The sequence below is a fragment of the Oxyura jamaicensis genome, chromosome 6, assembly GCF_011077185.1.
Source record: "Oxyura jamaicensis isolate SHBP4307 breed ruddy duck chromosome 6, BPBGC_Ojam_1.0, whole genome shotgun sequence".
NCBI lineage: Eukaryota > Metazoa > Chordata > Aves > Anseriformes > Anatidae > Oxyura > Oxyura jamaicensis.
The window spans coordinates 6,608,004-6,627,513 of NC_048898.1; the positions used below are offsets into that span (position 1 = coordinate 6,608,004).

A 19,510-nucleotide genomic window follows, 5' to 3' on the forward strand; every position below is an offset into this window, starting at 1 on the left:
CACTTTCCTGGAATAGTCTTTTGCTGCTGCTTCTGTGGAGAATAGTTATATTATTGCAACAAAAAATTAAATACCAGACAAAAGAGTCAAATATCAAAATACTTTGAAAGAAATAACTGATAGTGAAAGTGAGGACAGAAAGAATGAGGTGTTTCTTTCTTTCTTTCTTTCTTTTTTTTTTTTAAATTCTGCTATGTGTTTAGCTGTGGAATGATTGATTTGCATTGATAGTCAACCCTTAGTCTGGAAAGAAGTGTTTTTAGTCTTTAAAACAAAGAAAATTGTGTTTGAGTTGTCATATTCAGTAAAACCACATCAGATTACTTTTGCGTTGAGTAAAGAGGATGCTGCATCGAATTTATCACATTATTTGTTGGGAGTAAGGTAAAACTTTTTAGTTGAGATTTCAGCTGTGTCATTCTGCAAAGTGGCATGAAATCTGTGAGCAGGGTAATAAAACCTTATTGTTTTGGTTCCTCTAAATAGGATTTCTGTGCTATTGGCACTAGCAACCTGCACATCCCAGCTCGATCCTTGGTGCTGGTGGCTTGGTGTGGCTTCAGTGGTCCCTAGGAATCTAAAACTCATTTGGCAGCTGCTTCCCTCCCTTCCACCAACAGCCCCTGCTAGGTCCAACCTTCTGTGGTGCGGATGCACAGGAGTCTGTGTGAGCCTCACCAGGAACTGCAGGTTTCCAGAGGCCACAGCACGATTAGGTTCCCAGGTCACATTTGGAAGCAGGAAGGTCTTGAGTTGATGAAGAGAAGGACAACAGCGTCCTGAAGGCTTTTTTGGCTGTGTCCCTGGTCACTAGCATTAGAGCTGCAGTTTTTTCTTCAGTAGTAGGCAAAGAAGTGACCAGGTCCAATTTACTTGTGGCACTTCTGTTCGTCTTTGTGCCTAGCGATACGTTTATTTTTAATGTTTGTAACACTTAAGCAGTGAGGTGTAAAAGCTGTTAGCTAAGCTCATTGTGTGCAGCTTTTGTTTAATTCATGCATTGAGGCTTCTGTTTTGTTTTCTGCTCGTCACTGTGTTCATATTGCTGCATTCTCAAATGGATCATGTTCTTAGCATGCACCTGTGTTTTCCAAATAATTCTTCTAGGCTATCGTACTGCTCAAAATAATGTATTGTTTTAACTGACCAGAACACTGAAGTTAGTTAACTGAGCAGCAACTATAGCCTCAGCCTCAGTGCAGATGAGCAATGCCTGTGTGGAATTAGAATATTAGATATGAAGATGTAAAACCTGTCTTCAATATATGGGATCACTTCTTACGGCCAAATGCAAAGGCTGAAGGGATGTGTGAGATTTGTGGGAGATTTTTGTAGTCACTAGGTCTCATTTTGAGAAAAAAAAAATACACCACCACCAAGAAAACCACAAACATACATATATAGAAGATATGGGTAATATAATCAATTCCTGACCTAAAGACTGTATTCTGCAAATTTGTTGTTACCAGGGGACCTAAGAGACTGGTTGATATGTAAAAGGTCATTTTCAAAGCCTAATGCTGAACAGGAACTCTCAAACTGAATAATAGGTATTTTATTAATCCATGCTGAAGCAATTCAGTGTGCAAGGCAGGCAGCTAATTACAGGCTTCGAGATAGTACCCATTGGCCTGTCTCTCTCTTCTGCCTTGTGCAGCCATGAAGATAACATACTGATGCATTTCCCCACAGCTCCCCAGTGCTGATAGGGCGTTTATACACAAAGCACCCACTTAAGCTAGTTGAAACACGTGTGTTCAAGGTGGTAACACACTCTGACAAAGCCAGCACCTGAGGAATGAATTCCCAAGTGAGAAGGGCACAAATTTACATCCCAAACCTGAACTCTCCCTCACTGAAAATTCATGCCCTCATGATGAGCATTCATCAGCTAAATTGTTAAATGAGAAACTTGTTCAGTGATTTCTCAATATGCCACAAATCTCAAGGTTTCTCTTGTAAGAGGAATTGAAGGCTTGGAAGGTATTCTTAGAGCTTGGAGGCAGGTGTCAGGAAACTATTTCCTTCTGTTTGTTTCTTACCGTGTCTGCTAAATAAGTATTTACACAGAAATTCTCTCTCTTCCCTGCAGAGGACAATTTAGTTAGAAGTCAGACTAGATTAGAGGGGACATCTTCCCTTCCTTTTCCTAGACTATTCTGGTAATTACACCTAAATGAGATTAGGTGCTGGGAAACTGCTACACCACAAAAAATAAATGGCCTTTTTTTTCTGAAAGATTTCAACACAATTGTGTGGGAAGAAATGAAAGCTCATGTTCTTACATAGCAGAAAGTTTGTATATGAATATAGAACACTTTTTCCGCTGCATGCTGAACAAGTGCTCTGCTTTTGTTTCTGAAGAGATTTCAGATCTTACAAATGGGAAGTCTGAGGCTGCCAAAACCAGGTCTTTCCTCTCACCATCTCCAGATGGAGCTTGCACTCCCACCCACTGTGCAGCTGCCAGCAGCACGCCCAGTGGCTGGTGGGGAGCCGGGGGGGGGCATCAGCATAGTGGGAGCCTTCTGTGGGAGGCCCCAAGGAAGCCTCCTCCTATAGAGCTGGATGCTCAGCCTCAGAGCATCCCTCTAAGAGGGTGCAAGACCTTTGGTGGTGGAAGTTGGAGCCCTGCTGTGAGTGCCACAGAGTGGCAGTGATCTCTGTCACAGCTGTCCCCTGTCCCGGAGGCAAAGGAAGCTGATACAAAGAGGGGTAAAACTATGTGAGCAATAAAGAAGAAACAAACAAACAACAACAACAACAACAAAAAAACAGCAAAAACTAGCAGTAGTTCAGATGCTGAGAATTTAGATGGTCAATGAAATACAATGAGCTCTTTTTTTTTTTTTTTTTTTTTTAATTTGGTCTTTAGTAGATAACTTTATTTTGGTGTAAATAAGGACAGTGCTTTAAACCCATTTAATGGATATTTCTCTCTCTTGGTAGGAGTAAGTATCATGCTAATCAGTCTCTGGCAGATTAGGCAGATGTCCTAGGAGGACATGAGGACACACTGCCTGATCCCTGAATAGGTGCTGGGATTCCAGAAATGAGCTCGTTTCAGACAGGTCAGGACGTCCTCATGCGTTAAAGTCTGTTACGGATTCTAGGAGGGATGGATTTATTATATTTTTATGCTCAGTTTTCTGAGACTGTCTCTATAAACTTTTACAGATTAATAAAAGTTTCAGTGGTTTGATACTGGCTTTTCTTCATCCTTGTGTGAAACCAAAACCTTGGCTACAGCTAGAAGCATCCTGCTCTGCCCTGTGGCTGTACCTCTTCTGCCATTAGGCAGCTCCTGACAGGCTATGAGGAGGGAGTGGCGAAAGCTTCAGAGATCTTTAGCAAAGCCAGTGTCAAATGTCCATTTGGATCCCAGGCTATGATTAAATTTTGTTTGGGACTTTTCCCAAGCCACACGATCCCTTCACTTCTGCTGCCAGAGAGAGAGCCTATATTTCTCACTGGCCTCTAAAAAGAGCACCCTACCCTGTGGTTTTGCAGTTCCCAGCTGTATGAGACAGGCTCTGACAGATCAGGAAAATGGGGAAAGTGTGGGAAAAGGTGACAGAGGTGATCAGAGATAGGGAAAAGTTGCTAGGGAAGAAAAGAGTAAACAGAGTAGGATTGTCTATCACAGAAGAAAATCTAAATGAGGGATAGGCTAGAACATCTGAAATAGTGGGTGGCAAAGTGAGCAGGTAATGGGCTGCTTGCTGCCTCCCCAGAAGTCCAAGAACAGGATGCACCAGTGAGACCAGCAAGATGCAGGTGAGAAGGGCTGCTCTCCGTGCCACAGCTGGTTACGTCGTGGGACTCCTTGTGTACATCCTTGCTGTAGGGAATGTGAGAAGCTGATGCGAGTTCAGAATGCAACTGAAACAACTAAAAAAGGAAAAAAAAAATAGCCTTTTGTGACTATACCAACTTCTCCTGGGTTCAGAAAATGTGTTCAAATCACTGCCAGCTAGGAAATGTCCTGGAGGACTTTATGCTGTTTCATGTTCTCGCATTCTGCTGTGAAGTGGGGCTGCTGTGAGAGAAGGAATATTCTTGACCAGACGGACCTTTGCTGTGACCTGCTGCTGCCATTTTTCCATGGGCTTCGTGATTTCCCATAGCTGCCAGGCGGTGCTTGCCCGTGGTGTACAAGAACATCTTTCTGCAACACCTAATGTACGGTGAAGGAAAAGAGACGGATGGCAATTGCAAAAAAGTGACGCAATTTTCTTTTTAGTTTTCAATGGGACCTCACTTTAGGGGCATTTCTGTGTACTTTGTGTCCAAAAGGCATTTTGTCTTTGTGTTTCGGGGTCCGTCTGTGAGACCACAGCATGCTGAGGGCAGCACTCCTGACCCGGGAGGCGGAGGATGAAGCAGCGCGGGGCTGCTGCAACGTGCACCACCCGTTTTGCCGGAGCCTCCCACGATCACAAAGCAACGCGGGGAATTCTTTGAAATCACCACTCCTAGGTGCAGCTCTGCCTTTGAAGGGAGCACCTCTCCAGCGCGCTCCAGCAGCTTGGCAGCAGCCGGCGGAGGAGCCGTGTCACCGGTCCCACCTCACCGCGAACCGGCGCCACTCCGAAGCAAAAACCTCACCGGCTGCCAGAGCCACGGCGCTCGCCTCACCTGCGGCGAGGGCAGGAGCTTCCCGGCTCGGCTTGGAGCCGCTCTCGGCCTCCCCACCTCCTCCGCCGGGGCCTGGGGCCTGGGGCCGGGCCGGGCCGGGCCGGGCGCTGAGGGGCGGTGTGAGCGCGGCGCCCTCCCGCAGCCCCGCTCCCGGCCCAGCCCCGCTCTCGGGTTACGGCGGAGCTGCACCCTCACAGCACCCCGATTTACATACAAATAACCCGAGAGCCTGCGCCTATGTCACCAGGCGAGAGGCTTGCCAAGGGAGGCTGTAATCCAATCAGCAGGAGCTTTAAAGGGATGTCTGCAGAGTGATTAAAAAAGGATTTTTTTTTTTTTAAACCGTAGTCATTACTTTTCATTTTGTTTCATATTTGAAAAGAACTTTGATCCGAGTTGCGAGGACAAAGATGCACATGGCCTAAAATACACGCGAAGAGATCAAGATGTTAAGAAGATCTCAGTTGTTGTGTGAGAAGCGAATATGACCCACAGGGATTAGTTTGCTTGTGCTGGTTTGGAGATTAACTCTAAATCACTGCTTTAAGGACTAATAGGACTAATAGGAATTCTTGGAAACATCAGGGAAAAAGTCTTCACCAGGCTGGTGAAAATGGCTTTCCAAAACAGTAAGACTTTTTAAAGTTTAACTTCATATGTAATGTTTCTTTTTTTTTTTTTTTTTCTTTCCTTCCAGTGCTTTGTGGTATATTATAAACTATTTTAGATTTTAAAGTGTTACTTAAAATAATCGTTGTTGCTGGGTTGGAGGAGAAATGGTCGTTTGTTTGCCGTTTGCAGAGCAGTAGCCGAACGGGTATTTTTAGAATTGATTGTTAGTTTAAAACCAGAGCTTGCCTGTGGTTTCCTGAGTTAAGTGAATGGAAACTAGCCGAAACTCCTTGAATGAAAGCTGGAACCGGAGCCGGGTGTGTGGAGTCGCTTACCTTTGCGAGTCCGCTGTTAAACTTCTCTGTTGAGCAACTCTTACACGCCTAAAGGACATTCACAACAAAGGAGGAGAGCGTGAGCGTAGGCAAGTAATGAGCTTACAGGGTGCTCTCTGCTCTGCATTGTAGAGAACAGGGAAAAAAAGCTCCTTCAGCCACATAAGGCATATTTTGGACTTGCTCTGTCAATGCAGGAATGTAGGTTTTGCATGATGTAATGGTATGCAAATGCTCCCAGCCAGCGCCAACTGCTCCGTTAACCCTTTGCGACATCTGCCCTCCTCCCCCAAGACTTAACTTTCCTATCTTTTTCTCTAACACGCTAATCTTCTACTTCTCAGCTGATGTCCGTGTATCAAACATGTCTGACGGTCTGAGCTCTGCGAACAGTGTCACTTTGGTGAATTTTGGCTGCCAGATGCTGCCGAACAAGGAGCACTTGTCTGGGGCACGGCTTTGTTCTGCTCCCCGCGGGTGTTATGCAGGAGCCTTGCCATAGCCCCTTGCCCCCCAGCTGGCTGTAAAGTCCAGAGCCTTGATAAAGTGCTTGTCTTACCTGGATAAAATCAGTCAGGGCGTGTAGAGCACTGCATTTGGGAAAAACAAAAACCCTCTTACATTGAAACTTGCCGAAGTTATTGAGAAATATCAAAGGTGGAGGGTATTACTCAGTGTCTGTTCAAGCTTCCTGCACTTTTCAATACTGATGAGCAAGCAGGCTGTTCCTCAGAGCTCGTTTCTTTTAGCATACAGAGAGACCCAATGTAAATTAGTCAGCTCAGGCTTCTTGGTAAGGAAAGCAAGAGTGAGTGTAATGGTTCAAAGTACAGAAGAACCTTTTAGCTCGCTTAAATGATTGGGCAAAAGTCATCCCTCGTATAGCTTTATTGGCTTTATGTCAGTGTGCAGACTTGCCTTTTACATTTGCCCCCAATAAAATTATTTTCTCAGGCCTGCTCAGAGGGTGCGTAATTGACGGTCTGTATGGAAAGAGCCTTAGGGAAAGTGGGGTTGACGGGATTGATTACTTGTTGGCAAGCAGAGAAGGGCGTTGTGAATTACTAAGCACACAAACATTTACGATACGTGTAGCTTCTGATTTCAGCTTGGCTTTTCTTCTGGCAGGTGAGGATGCAATGACAGGTGATACGGATAAATATCTTGGACCCCAGGATCTAAAAGAGTTGGGAGACGATTCTTTGCCCGCTGAAGGATACATGGGCTTTAGCCTGGGAGCCCGCTCTGCCAGGTATTGCATTTGGTGTTTCTTTGTTTGTGTGTCACCACAGTTACAAGTTCTTGCAAATCAAGAGTGCTCTTTCAAACAAAACTGGAGTCTGTTTTGAAACGAAGTGGAGGAGGTGCATTTCTGTGTTAGGATAATAATGCGCATTTAATGCATATGTTCATTGCTGTTTTATTTCATAATCTTTATTCATGTCAGCTTCTTATGGCAATGATACAGAAAAGTAACTTCATTTTTTCTGGTATCTGCTGATGTTCTGATCCGTCTCCAAGGCATGTCTTTCTTGTGAGTTTGCAACTGGTCTAGAAACTGATCAAGAACAGCCAGGTTTCTTTTCACTACCAAGTGTCAATTTGATACTCGTGTCTGAGTATTCGTCAATAAATTCATTTAGCAAAGGAATGTAAATGCCAGAAAAACTGAATGAAATCATTTTGCTATTTTACTGCTTTTATTTCTTTAAAGGTGACAGTGAGTAAGTAAACACAGATAATCAAAGAAATGGCTCCCAAAATTTTTAAAAAATATTAAAAAAATGGGTGTACCCTAAATTTGTAGTAGGGTTTCATTTGACAGGAAATACTCTGCATGTTGCAGCAAAGCCAGAGTTTCTGTGAACCCGATAAAATATTGTAGACTTAATATTACATCTGACTACTGTTGATTTAAACTCATGTTTCTAGATCAACATTTTAGATTTCTTCTTTGAATCTTGCTAAAGCCTGCACTGTGCATTGCTCAAAACAAATAAAACTGTATGAGTAGAGATTACCTTCATAGTTGTGGATTTGCAATGTGTTTACTGACAGTTGGATTCTACTGAAGCTAATAATTAAACCTCATAAGCTGGAGCCCTGAGGACTTTTTCCTACACTGTAGTTTAAAGATCTGTTTCAAAAAGTGAGTTCATTGTCTAACAGTGAATGGCAACTCCCATAAGGTAAAGCTTAGATGTCTGCTCTTCAATCTTGTTTGTTATGGTTGCATTAGAAATGCAAGCATGCAGTGCACATTTGCTCCTTATAATAGCCCAGCCATGTTTTGCTTCACTTCGAATTTTTAGGTAAGTTAATAAGTATTTATGTGATAATTCATTGGCAAGGAATGCCAAAATCCTTTTAAATAGTCTTTTAGCTAGAAAATCAGCAGAAGAGATCTGAAGGGAGAATCTTACATCTCTGTAAAGTTAATTAGCAAAGTTGGCGTGCTGCTTTTAAACACGAGCTGGCATGAACAAGGTCATCACATACAGCCCTAACTGATGGGGTCAGTTCTGAAGTACTGCAGCGATGGTGGAGAGCGTGAAGTCTGTGTACAGAGCTGGGCACTCTGGTTTACAGGACACCTTCCCCACATCACACTACTCTTCCTGCACTGGCCTAAATTCTCATTCTGCGAGTGGGAGAGCAGAATTACACTGTTACGTAGATTTGAGGGTTCAACTTCATATTATTTGTTTCTTTGAGAGAAATCTAATATTCCCATGCTTCTGATTTTAGCAGCGCCATTACTGTTTGTTGCTGCGTAACTCATTTTTTACATTGCCCATATGTTATGCTCAGAGGAGACAAATACAGTGTTTTTACTTAGCAAAAACGTTTTCTGGGAGCGTATCTTACTACTGATTCTGAGTGTAACATTAAGAAATGAACACATTAAATATATAAGCCATCCAGCCATAACATCTTGCTTTTCCCGTCTGATTCTTTGCTTTCTATTTTTCCTGTTTCTTTTCCACTGTAAATTGCTTTAGTCCAAAAGTCAGGTAAGAAGGCATGGCATCGTGTTACATCCTTCCGCTGCTGCCATTGCTCATCTTCATTTTATTCAGCATTAGAAAGTGACATGCTTTTATTTTTGAGTGGAGGGCGGGGGGAGATTGCTCATTTTAGAGATTATCCCTTTGTTGTTCTAACAAATGTAACTTGATTTCTTTATACCCTTTGTCATGTAAGAGTTTGCTTAACATATGTCTACAGTATGTAATAAAGATCCCAGTTCTGCTTCCAGCACAAGGAGGAAGGTGTGCTAAGGGACTAGAAAAGTTATACTAACAACTACAAGGTGCATGAAACAAGTTGTCAAGTTTTGAGTCTGAACAGTGTTGCTAGTTCAAAAGTGTTAATATGTTGTTGGATGTTGCTTCTTATTAATTCACATTTTTTACTACTTTATTTTTTGTCACGTAGCAAGCATGTCTAGGCCTGCAGCATGTTTTTAGCACATACCATTATGTATCTTCCAGGGTTAAGTGTAACACACTCCTACGTTGATTAAATTGCAGCATATTCAGAGTGATCATTGTTATTTTTTGAATAGTCTAACATGCACAAAATAATCCCAAAGCATTGGCATTTGTATTTAATCATTAAGAAGCAAATCTATTTTCTTTCCTCTTTTTTTTTTTTCAAAATTCTTTTTTTTTTTTTTTTTCTTTTCTTTTCCCAAATGAGTAACTAGGGTGTTTACAACAAAGTCAGGAGTGGTTCAGCCGCAAAGAGAGAACACCACTGCATAAAACTTGCTCATAGTTTAACCTGATGCAGCAATCATAGCCATATCATAGCCAGTCACTGTAACCTACCCACAGGTCCCCTAGGACCTGCCATCATGGGCCTCCTTGCAGGATTAGGACATGAAGACATTTATCAAAGTGCATCTAAATACTCAAATACACTTTTGTGGATTTATTCTAAAGCCACTGCATTGCTGCTAAAGCAGTAAACATCTGTTGTGATTTTGCTTATGTATATTTATAGGGAAGGAGATACTGAAATAGAGTCAAATACTACTTATTCCATTTTTCCCCTTGTATTTATTTCATATATTATGTATATTTTGCCATCTTATGCTATCCCTGGAAGTTGCATGTATTAATTTTTTATTTTTATTTTTTGTTCATCTCATTGTCACCTGCACTTTCTATGATAAATGGTAAATACAACAGCCTCCGCTCCTTCAGTTCGGATAGGTCCTACACGCTGAACAGAAGCTCTTATGCCCGAGACAGCATGATGATCGAAGAGCTGCTGGTACCGGCAAAGGATCAGGTATGTGCTGCCTCTCTGGCACCAGTATTTGTGCTCCTTATTTATAAGGAATGTCAGTTTGTAGCCCTCAGCCATGCTTGCAGCAACTGTCACTACTCATTGAAAAAGGAGAAGAGAGCTGAAAGAAAGAAATCATGGGTTTACCACATTGTGGTTTTGATCCTGCAAGAGACAGGATGATGTGTTCCCAAACCAAAAGTCTACAAGGGACCAGTTATGTTTCTGAATGTAAGACTGTTCATTCAAGTCATTGGGAGTATTCATGAGCTTAACGTTACATGCATCTTTAGAGTGCTTTGAGAAGCTGAGAACAATATATTTTACATTAAACAACCTTTGTCTGCACTGTATAGGCCATGGATTATGTCTGCCCATTCTGTCCAAGTAGAGTGGACTCCAGCTGCTGTTCTTGTTTTTCCACCCTTGGGAAAAAATTGGCCTTGTGAAGATTAAGCTATTATGCACTAACCAGTTTATGTATCTTCCAAACATTTGTGCAGTGACTAATACAACAAAAGCAGAATCTTTTGACCTGATTATAGCGTGGGAAAGTATTTCTAAAAGCTAATGCTGGAGGTGATAGGGTGCTGTACGCTTAATTTTGTGAGTTCCTCGGTGTTTGATAGACTTGAGCGAATTACTCAAGAGTTCCTAGATCATAGAAGCCAGAGGTCTGCTAGGAAGCTGGATAAAAATTCACCAAAAAGTCTTTACTTGGGAGTTAAAGGATTGTGAAGTAGAAATATTACGTCCTGGAGGAGCATAAGATAGATTTTAATGAAATAGGTTTTCTGCTGCCCTTTACACAGAGGTACCTTTCAGCAGCGGTAACTATTTCTGCGCAGGGGTTTATTGATCTCAGAGGATGCTATCATGGGGAAAAGGGTCCACAGGGTGGGACTCTAGTATTTTAAGCCTTAGTTGTATTAATCTGTAAGTTCTAGTGTAGTGCAAATTATCCAGTTTTACTACAGCTTTTGCACACAGTTTTATTAGCATTCTGAGAATGGCATAAAATGGATTGTCTAGCAATTAAACTTTTAATAATAGGTTGCTACTTTCAAATGAAATGCTTTAAACCTCCAATAAGCTTAGAACAGCCAGCTTAAAAAAATGATATTTTGAAGCTGAGAACCTAAAGGGGTTTCGACAGTTACTTCTCCTAAGCCTTCATTAAATCTTCTTGATATGATGGATGTAACAGAGGAGAGGAAGGCCCTCCCATCTGAGAACATATTGTTATTGTTTAATGGTTCTGGTCATTTTTGTGATTACCATCAAAGCATTGATTTAGCAGCTAGGTTGCATTTCATAAGTGACAAGACTTAAAAACAAGCACTGCACTAAATAACTCCATAGAGTATTGTTTGTTCATAATGTATACTGTTAACCTGCTTTGTATTACAAAATAACTCTTGAAAATTAAGAATGACTTATCTGTACATGGAGGAGTTGCAGTGACGCCACATCACATACAGAAGCTCTACTTTAGAGCAAACCTAATATTCTGTATGAGTGGTTATGGACCTCTGTGCTTTTTGGAGAATCCCTTGCAGTGGTGGTTCTTCAGCTAAAAAGCAACAGATATGAAAACCTCCTAGTGTTAATGCTGAGCAGTAGAGTCCAGGCTGTTTTCATTGCATTTATAGTCTTCATATTTTTGTAATTTCAGTTTTCATCCAGCAATGATTGTGCAATTATTGCAGTTCAGCTCTGATCCAAATTAGTCATGCAAAATGAAGCCAGACTGGAAGCCTGGCTGACAGTCTAATTCTAAATGTTATTTTAATCCTAATGCTCTAGACAAACTTCAAGTTTCTCATATCCAGGAACAGAGCAGGAATGATGAAGGTAATAGTGGAAACAACATCAATTCTAGTTCTGGGCTGTCTTGAGACGTTAGTAAAACCATGAATTCCCTGAAAACAAACAACAGTGAAACAAAGAATTACCTTCATGAGAAAAAAAAAATGCTGTGGCTTTTGCAAGCCTTAAAGTCCTGGCAAAAAGATGCATCTGTCCTCTGGAATTTTCTTCAGCCCAGCCCAAATACGTGCCAAAGGGATGTGATAAGCTTTATGGGGCTTTGGCTGAAGCAGGAGGAGTACATCTGGGCAAAGGAGAATACCCCGGCCTCTACATCCCTCATGTACATCGCCAGGCTTCCTGATAATCTGTGCTGTGACAGGAGAAAGTGAGGAAAAAAAATCCTGTGTTCCAGCCATGGAAGTCGTAGGAACAAAGATCATGATGACTCAAAACCAATATCCTGAAAGACCATCTGGAAGCTGATAGTCGTTGAGGCTGTGTTTTGGGGCACTGGACAACTTTGAAGAAGTAGTGAGCTATTGCCTATCTGCATATTTGGTTTTTCTTCTTTTGTAAACCTTGTAGTAGTCTGGAGTTCATTACAGCGGCAGCAGTCTCAGAGTAAAGGGAATTAATTTTATCACAAAAGTACATAAAAGAGTAGGGGTAGCTGTTGGCCTCTTAGGTGGAATCAAAAGATCCCATGGTCACTTCTTCTAAAGATCGCTGGGAGTCTTAGAAGTCTAAAAAGAATCAAATGAGGAAGACTTGAAACTGTTCTTGGCTGCCAGCATGACATGTTGGGTGTTTGCGAGGATTTTCTAATAATTGCCTGAGAAGTCAAGACATTCCCTCTTGTTTGCATTTAGTGCTTTAGGTGACCTATCCAACGGGGATGGCTGAGCCCAGGCCATACTGTGCTTCATAACCAGACTAGAGCAAAGTTAAAATTCCTGTGTCCGAGTGTGTTACCATGGATGCAGTAACTTAAACCAAATCCAAACGACTTTTCTCTGTGGAATAATTTACATGAGCCAAAGGCAGGATGATTCAGGCTGTCCATTGCATAGCAGCTTGCTGAGTATCTTCTGTCTGGATAAATTCATCTGGGAGGAAGCGTAAATTCTTCCGTTTGCTGAACTCTGGCATTACACAGCCTGGATATTCAGTTATGCAACCAGCGGGATTCTTGCCAGCAGAACTGTCAGTATTTTCATACATGCATTTGCATCTGACAGCGCCACACCCTGTAGCAATGCATGATTAATCTCCCTCAGCCTAGGCAGGGAATGCTGCGACCTGACCAAACGCAGGATCAATCCTGCGATTTGGTGTCAAGGATGATGTACCATCTCCTGGCCTGCTCATATTGCAGCTTGCACAGGAAGATTTCTTTGCCTGCCTGGAAAATCCAACACCTCAGCAGATCGACAAAATGAGATCAACAGATGTGTGCTGTGTGTAAGATTCATTTGTTCAGCCATCAGCTTTTATTAGCCTGTTTCTCTGCCAAAATTATTGGCTGCAGGTTTTGTGCTTTTGCTGGCTGTAAATAAGTCCTAAAAATCTGTTTGAGTGCACTTTGTCAGAAAGGAATGCATCCAAAAAAAAAAAAAAAAAAGGTCACCTCATACACAGACAGCGTAGGAATAGAGCAAGGGACCCTATGCATACATAAACTTACAGCAACTTGCGTGGATATAGCAGTGTCTCTGTCTAGCACAGAGCATCTTAGAGGGGTGGTATTTCCTTAGAAATTCTATGGCCCTATGTTGAGTTTTCTGCATTGTGCTGCTGGGAGATCTTAAGCATTGTTCATCTGTGTACAGTAAATGTGTTCCCATCTTTGTTAGTCAACGTGTATGTCCTGGTACATGTCTGGGCCTCAGCACAGTGACACTCCTATGGCTCAGCAGACGTTTGAATGACAAACTCTAAATTGTGTTGACATCCTTTTTTATGCATTTCTTACAAAATTTGTGTGTTGTCCTGTTTTTGGTGATAAAGTTCATCACTGGGCAATGGAATAAATGTATTTCTGTTTATCTAAATTTTTCAGCTCTGATACCAGCTGTTTGGTGTCAAAAGCGATCGCGTAGTCCATATGAGCTCTTACGGAGTTAAATCACTTGGAACAGCAGAAATCCACAGTTGTGGCTTTCCTGCTGAAACTACAGGCTCTTCAAAACTGTAGAAGAATCCCCTCTGTTTTACTGAAAATTATAAAACTGTCTTCGATAAACTAAATTATGAACTGTCTTTCAAAGCAGTGCTAATTAAATCCACTGTCATTGTTTAATTACCATTGTTCTTAATGGCATTCATTTTATCTTTTATGTCTCTTGGTGTGTTTCAGTATTTAGCATATGCCATGCTTTAGCAGTGTTTGCCTGTTACTGTTGTCTGTGCTCGTTGCCTGGCCCCGGTACCTATCTTACAGCACAAAGACTGATGGAAGATCCCCATAAAAGAGTTAAAGTAGCAAAAGAAGGAGGTATCAAAAAAACTGTGCTATGTACGACAAAGCAAAGTTGTACCCTGCAGCTAGTACTACTGATGGGCAGCAAATGATAATATTGATGGGAAGTAAACCTGAGATGCTCATTTGAATTGCAAGGAATGTTTAAAGTGAAGTTTTCGGGAACCCCAGAGTAATGTAGGAAGGTTGCATAGTCTGGCCAACACCAGAGCATTGTCTGCTTGCTTGTCTTGTGGAAGCTTCTGAACAGAAGTATTTTTGTATGTTTATGACTGGCTTTCTCAGATTTACTACTAACGCTGATATTTCCATTTCAAATAGTTCATTTACAGTACCTCTGCATGCCAGTACATAATAAAATACAGTAAAACTAAAAAATGAAAAATGAAAGGTGGAAGTTATAGAACTTCCCTGTGTAGAAGAGTGCATTTGGCTCAGGTTTGAGTGGAAGGGTATTTAATTTGAAAACAGCCCACAAGGTTTTCACGTTCACAGTACATGAGGAAAAAAAGCAGATAACTGCTCTCTCTAGATGCGTTTACCTGGGAGCAAAAAATAACCTGCCTAGAGACAGCATGGACATCTTTTTTAACACTGTCTTGGCTGAAGATGGTCTGTGCGTGTTGCATGACAGTATCTTGTCTTAGTCTTATTGATGTAACTTCTCATGGTGCTTCCTGAAACGGTTCAGAAGCTTTCATATTACCCTGGAAATATGGCCATACAGTATTTACAGATATAATCTGTTTGATTTCCTAGGGGGTAGACCGTATATATTTGACTAGAATGGCTTTGCTATACAGATAAGAGGATGCATAGCATGAGGCCTTGTTGTGGGACACAGGATTGCCTGCATGTGCCTGCGCGTGTCCACAGGGAACAGTCAGAAACAAATTGTGCCTTGATGTCTGTCAGATGGGGCAGTTTATTTATAGCACTGCTGTGCCAGTGCTTCACAGGGTTAAAACTATTTATATATAGGTGAGTAGGGACAGCAACACTCCAGAACAGTGTCCATGGTGGTGATTGTACAGATCTAAGTTCTGCTTTTAAAGGGTCGGTCCAATGGCATTTTCTCTGTGGGGATGTTATGCTGCCTGTCTGTATGGTGTATGATTGCAGTACAAATGGTAATAAGCTTCTCTACTTTTTCACGTGTAAATAGAGATTGGAGAGAGACATACTTGTAACTGAAGGAAGTGGCAAAAGCAGACAAAAAGAAGGTTTGAAAGTATAAAGATGTGTAAGATTAATTTCTCTGTGGATTCCAAATTTCTGTTATGAGATTTCTTGTAATTTAACTCCTGGGATATCAGCACTGTTATGTGGAAAGGGGACAGATTGAATTTTAATGAAATTATATTAACAAGGTTATATTTAAGACAAGCATTTTACATCTTAATTTTAAATTTCAATGATATGTTTCTTTTTTTAAAGCACCTGACATTTCAAAGGGAGTTTGATTCTGATTCTCTCAGACACTACAGCTGGGCTGCAGACACCTTGGACAACGTTAACCTTGTTTCAAGTCCCATCCATTCTGGGTAGGTTGCTTAACAGATTTCCTTTATCTTTAAATGTGGAAATGTATTGTTAGCTGAAGAATACAGCCTGCTGTAATGGCTGGTAACATGCCTATTCCTGCTCTCGTTGAAGCCAGTGGCAAAATTTGTACTGACTTCAATGAGGGTGCTTAATAACAGGAGTCAGGCTAAATTCTTGCATATCAAACCAAAAGCTTGCTTCTGCACTTAATTTTCTGAATGCCAAAAACATTGTAATCCTCCAGGCTTCTCTTTAATAGTCTTGTTTTGCTTTTTCTGTTGCTTATGCTTTGCTTTGAAGTGTCACAAGGTCATTTTGTTTGAATTGTATTAAATTATTTGAAATACGCAATCAGAGATAGAATGTTATGCTTTCTGTTCTTTCATACAGGCAAAAAGAGGGGGCTCTAACTTCTTATTTTATTTATACTCCAAAATATGTAGTTCGAGTTCAGTTATTTACTTACGAGTCATCAATGCAGTTACAGTGCTTCTTGAAAGTACCACATACACTTGATTTAAATGCAATAGGAGTAATTTTGGATTGCGTGTTTTAAAATTTACAAATAAATATGTAGCTGTAAGGAATCATTGCATCTGAGATTGTCTAGTATAAATATTTGTTATAAAATTTTCAAGATCAGGACATAAATTTCATACCCTTTTTAATTTTGACTAATTCCATTCTTATAATGAAAATGTGTTCAGCACATACCAAAAGATTTCAGTTCAAAGCAAGTCCACAAGTTCCACAGCAAGTCCCACAGCTCCAAAGCTAGTGTGCCACAGTTAAGTGTAAGCACCTGAAAGAGCTGAATAGAACTAAAAAATGATGGATTTGTAGGTCCTGATCTAATAAAACACTGCATATGGTCAATGCTAGGGTTGAAATATTAGGAGATGTGGAATGAAAAGCTGCAATCTGTTGGTTAGCACGGAAGGGTATATTAGCAAAGGACCTCAGAGAGCTGGTAGGCCATCCACTTGCATTATAACAGCATAAAATGTAAGCAAGCCATTCCTGAAATAGGTTCAATTTCTTCACGGTCACTTAAAAAAAAAGAGTGTCTACAGTCCATCAGCTTCAGTGGCTTGCTATCCTTTGCTGCAATATTTCTTTTCCTGATGTTCAACTTAAAATCTCCTTGCTGTGACTTAAGCCTATTTCTTGTCCTGTCCATGGTAGTCATGGAGAATAATATCCTACTTGTCTCTTTGCAATGTCTTGTATTTTGCAAGATGCGTAGTTGTCTCTTTTGTAAAGTATAATTTCCCAGATTTTCTTAGGTGGATCTTTGCACATATCACCAGATTCTTGCTTGCTGTCTCCTGATTCTCCCACTTTTGATGTTAGATTATTTCTAACACCAAACTCCCAAAGAGATGGCACCAGTACTGGCTAGGTAGGGCACGACCACTACCTCCTTGATCTAACACATGACACACCTAGTCTAAATCCCGCAGTGAGAATTATCATTTTGGTAACTACAGCTCCTGTTAACTGATGTTTGTGATTTGCTAGAGTTTCTTAGTTCCTTTCTGAATTTCTGCAGTCTTAGTATTTTTTCTGTGTTTTGAGCTTGTTTGGTTTCTTCCTTATGTTTGCATTTGCCTTTACTGCCGCCTTTCAACTTGTTGGTTTCAGAATCCTTTTCCATTTTAGCAAGATAGCTTTAAATTTGGACCCTCTTTTCCAAAATGTTATCAGCCCTTTCTGTCCAGTGCTCAAACCACGAATGAAGATGTTATCAGTACTTGGCCCAGGACAACACAGTGAAATCCCTGGTGGAAGTTTTCTTTCAGTTTGACAGTAAAGCACAGGTGGTAACTTTTGAAATAGTTTCTCAGTGATTGTACATTTACCTTATCTGTGCTGTTTCATTTGCTTACTGAAATAAAAATACAGACCTTCCACACATCCACTGAGTAAGTTACCCTGTCAAATAAGTTAATTTGACAAGTTATGTATATTTTGGCTCTTTGTTCTTTTGAAGGACATGGGATCTTTTGAATCAACTATGTCAGATCTGCTCACTTTATACATCAGTGCTCACTTTATACATCAGTCCTCACTAGTGCAGCCATGGCCTTAGCTGCTGCCCAGAGGGGAAGGGCTGCAGACCTGCAGCAGGGGGGAAACCAGGGGGCTGCAGGGGAGGTGGTGGGGGAGATAATCTGATCACCAGAATATTCTGCCACCAGGTATAGCTTTTCTGACCTACCACATTTTTCTTTTGATGGATAAAGTCCATCAGAAATGATGTTGTGATGACTCAGTTCCTTTCTCAGAAAAAAAGTCATTGCTTATTTCTGTTGTGGCTCCCTATTATAATATGATATTGTTTGATTTTCCTCATTATCTTCATCTAGGGACAATCAACAGATGTTGCCTTCTCATCTTCCAGTAGCATGGCATATCTGATATGCGTTGGATCATAACTTTCCTCTTTTCAGAAAAGCAGCTCCTTTTCTGCTTGGTGGTGGTGCTTCATCTCCTTGCCTTGTCCCTGTCTGTTCTGTGGCTGTGGGCAATGGTGTGGCAGCTAGGGTCACCAGCCGTCAACAATCCTTGTGGTCTGCTCTTTGCATTCCTCATCCCCCTAAGCCCCCCAGTGTGCCATGCCAGGGGAGCCCCTCCGCAGTGTGTTCCCTTGGGTTGCTCCTTTCCCTGTGTACTCACTGTCAGAAGAGAGCATCAACATTTATTCCCATCTCTAATCTGAGGCAGAAGGGGAATTCTGGGGAGCCAGGGTGTGGATATCCAGGAATGTATCAGTGAAAGAGGAAGAAAGAAGGAAAACTTGGCAGTAATTTTGATTATTCTGGTTTTTCTTTTTTTTAAGCCAAGATGGTGCTTCATGTTTTTGTTTTTGAGTTCAGATACGTTGTTTTGCCAGGATGTGCTTTGAACAGCGTCTGTTATAAGTAGTGCACTGAAATGTGTCGGGAATCTTGAGGCCTCTGGAAAGGTAGAGCTCCATTACCAAGGTGGCCTTCAGCTTTCAGATGTGAGCGTCCTTGTACATCTTGAAATGCGGCTGTGCTCTCTTCATGTTGCCTTTTTTAATTCCTTGGTTTCCTGACCTCAAAGAAATAAACTAATGTGTCATATTCTCTCCCATACTGAGAAACTCAGAAATGCTCGATCCACTCATGCAAGGAGTTGTACTTGAAGTTAATTGTAGTTTATGCCAACCTCCTGTACACACAGAACTTTTCTGAAAGCAGTGGCATGAATGGCAAGAATTCTATGATTCCATGATTGATACTCCCTTCAGGCATCCTGCCATACATATCTTATACATTATACTCTGTGAAATAAAACTATAAGAAAGCACAAGAACTGATTTTCCATGGCGCAGTGGACCATGTTTTGGGAATTATAGAAGTTCTCTTAGAATAAATTCTCTGTTGACCGGAGTAAATCACAAGCGCTCTTCTGTTCCATGTACTTCTGCACTTTCCAGAGAAATTCTGGACTTGTGCTGACTAGTAAAAATGAATGCTTCATACATTTTTTTTTTTCCGTGGGTAGCATATTTTATATGACATATTTTACAATATGCAAAGCAAAAACCAAATCATTTATAATGTTGGCCTTCAAATGTGTTGCTTTTGTTATTTTTCTGATTGTTACTTTTCCTTTGTGCTTATTATTGATATTTTCTGTTGCTTGCCTCTAATTATCTTACATTAATTTTTCCCATTTGCTTTCTAAATTATTTTGCAGCTATTCCTCTCCACTTCCCCAGTATGATTCAAGGTGATAACTCTGTGCTTTCTGTGAATCCTCA

General features: G+C 41.1%; 1 protein-coding gene across 17 annotated transcripts in view; it reads left to right on the forward strand.

Annotated features, from left to right (window-relative positions):
- Positions 1 to 19,510, forward strand: part of ANK3 (ankyrin 3) — a 357,107-nt gene that overhangs the window by 277,156 nt on the left and 60,441 nt on the right. For 9 of the 17 annotated variants that reach the window (XM_035329364.1, XM_035329368.1, XM_035329369.1 and 6 more), the window contains 3 exons: positions 6,714 to 6,837; positions 9,782 to 9,884; positions 15,610 to 15,716. In XM_035329364.1, coding sequence (XP_035185255.1) covers positions 6,714 to 6,837; positions 9,782 to 9,884; positions 15,610 to 15,716 — 334 coding nt within the window. Of the gene's footprint in view, positions 1 to 6,713; positions 6,838 to 8,587; positions 8,600 to 9,781; positions 9,885 to 15,609; positions 15,717 to 19,446; positions 19,480 to 19,510 lie in introns of all 17 variants that reach the window. The other 8 variants (XM_035329362.1, XM_035329363.1, XM_035329366.1 and 5 more) reach the window with 3 other exon arrangements.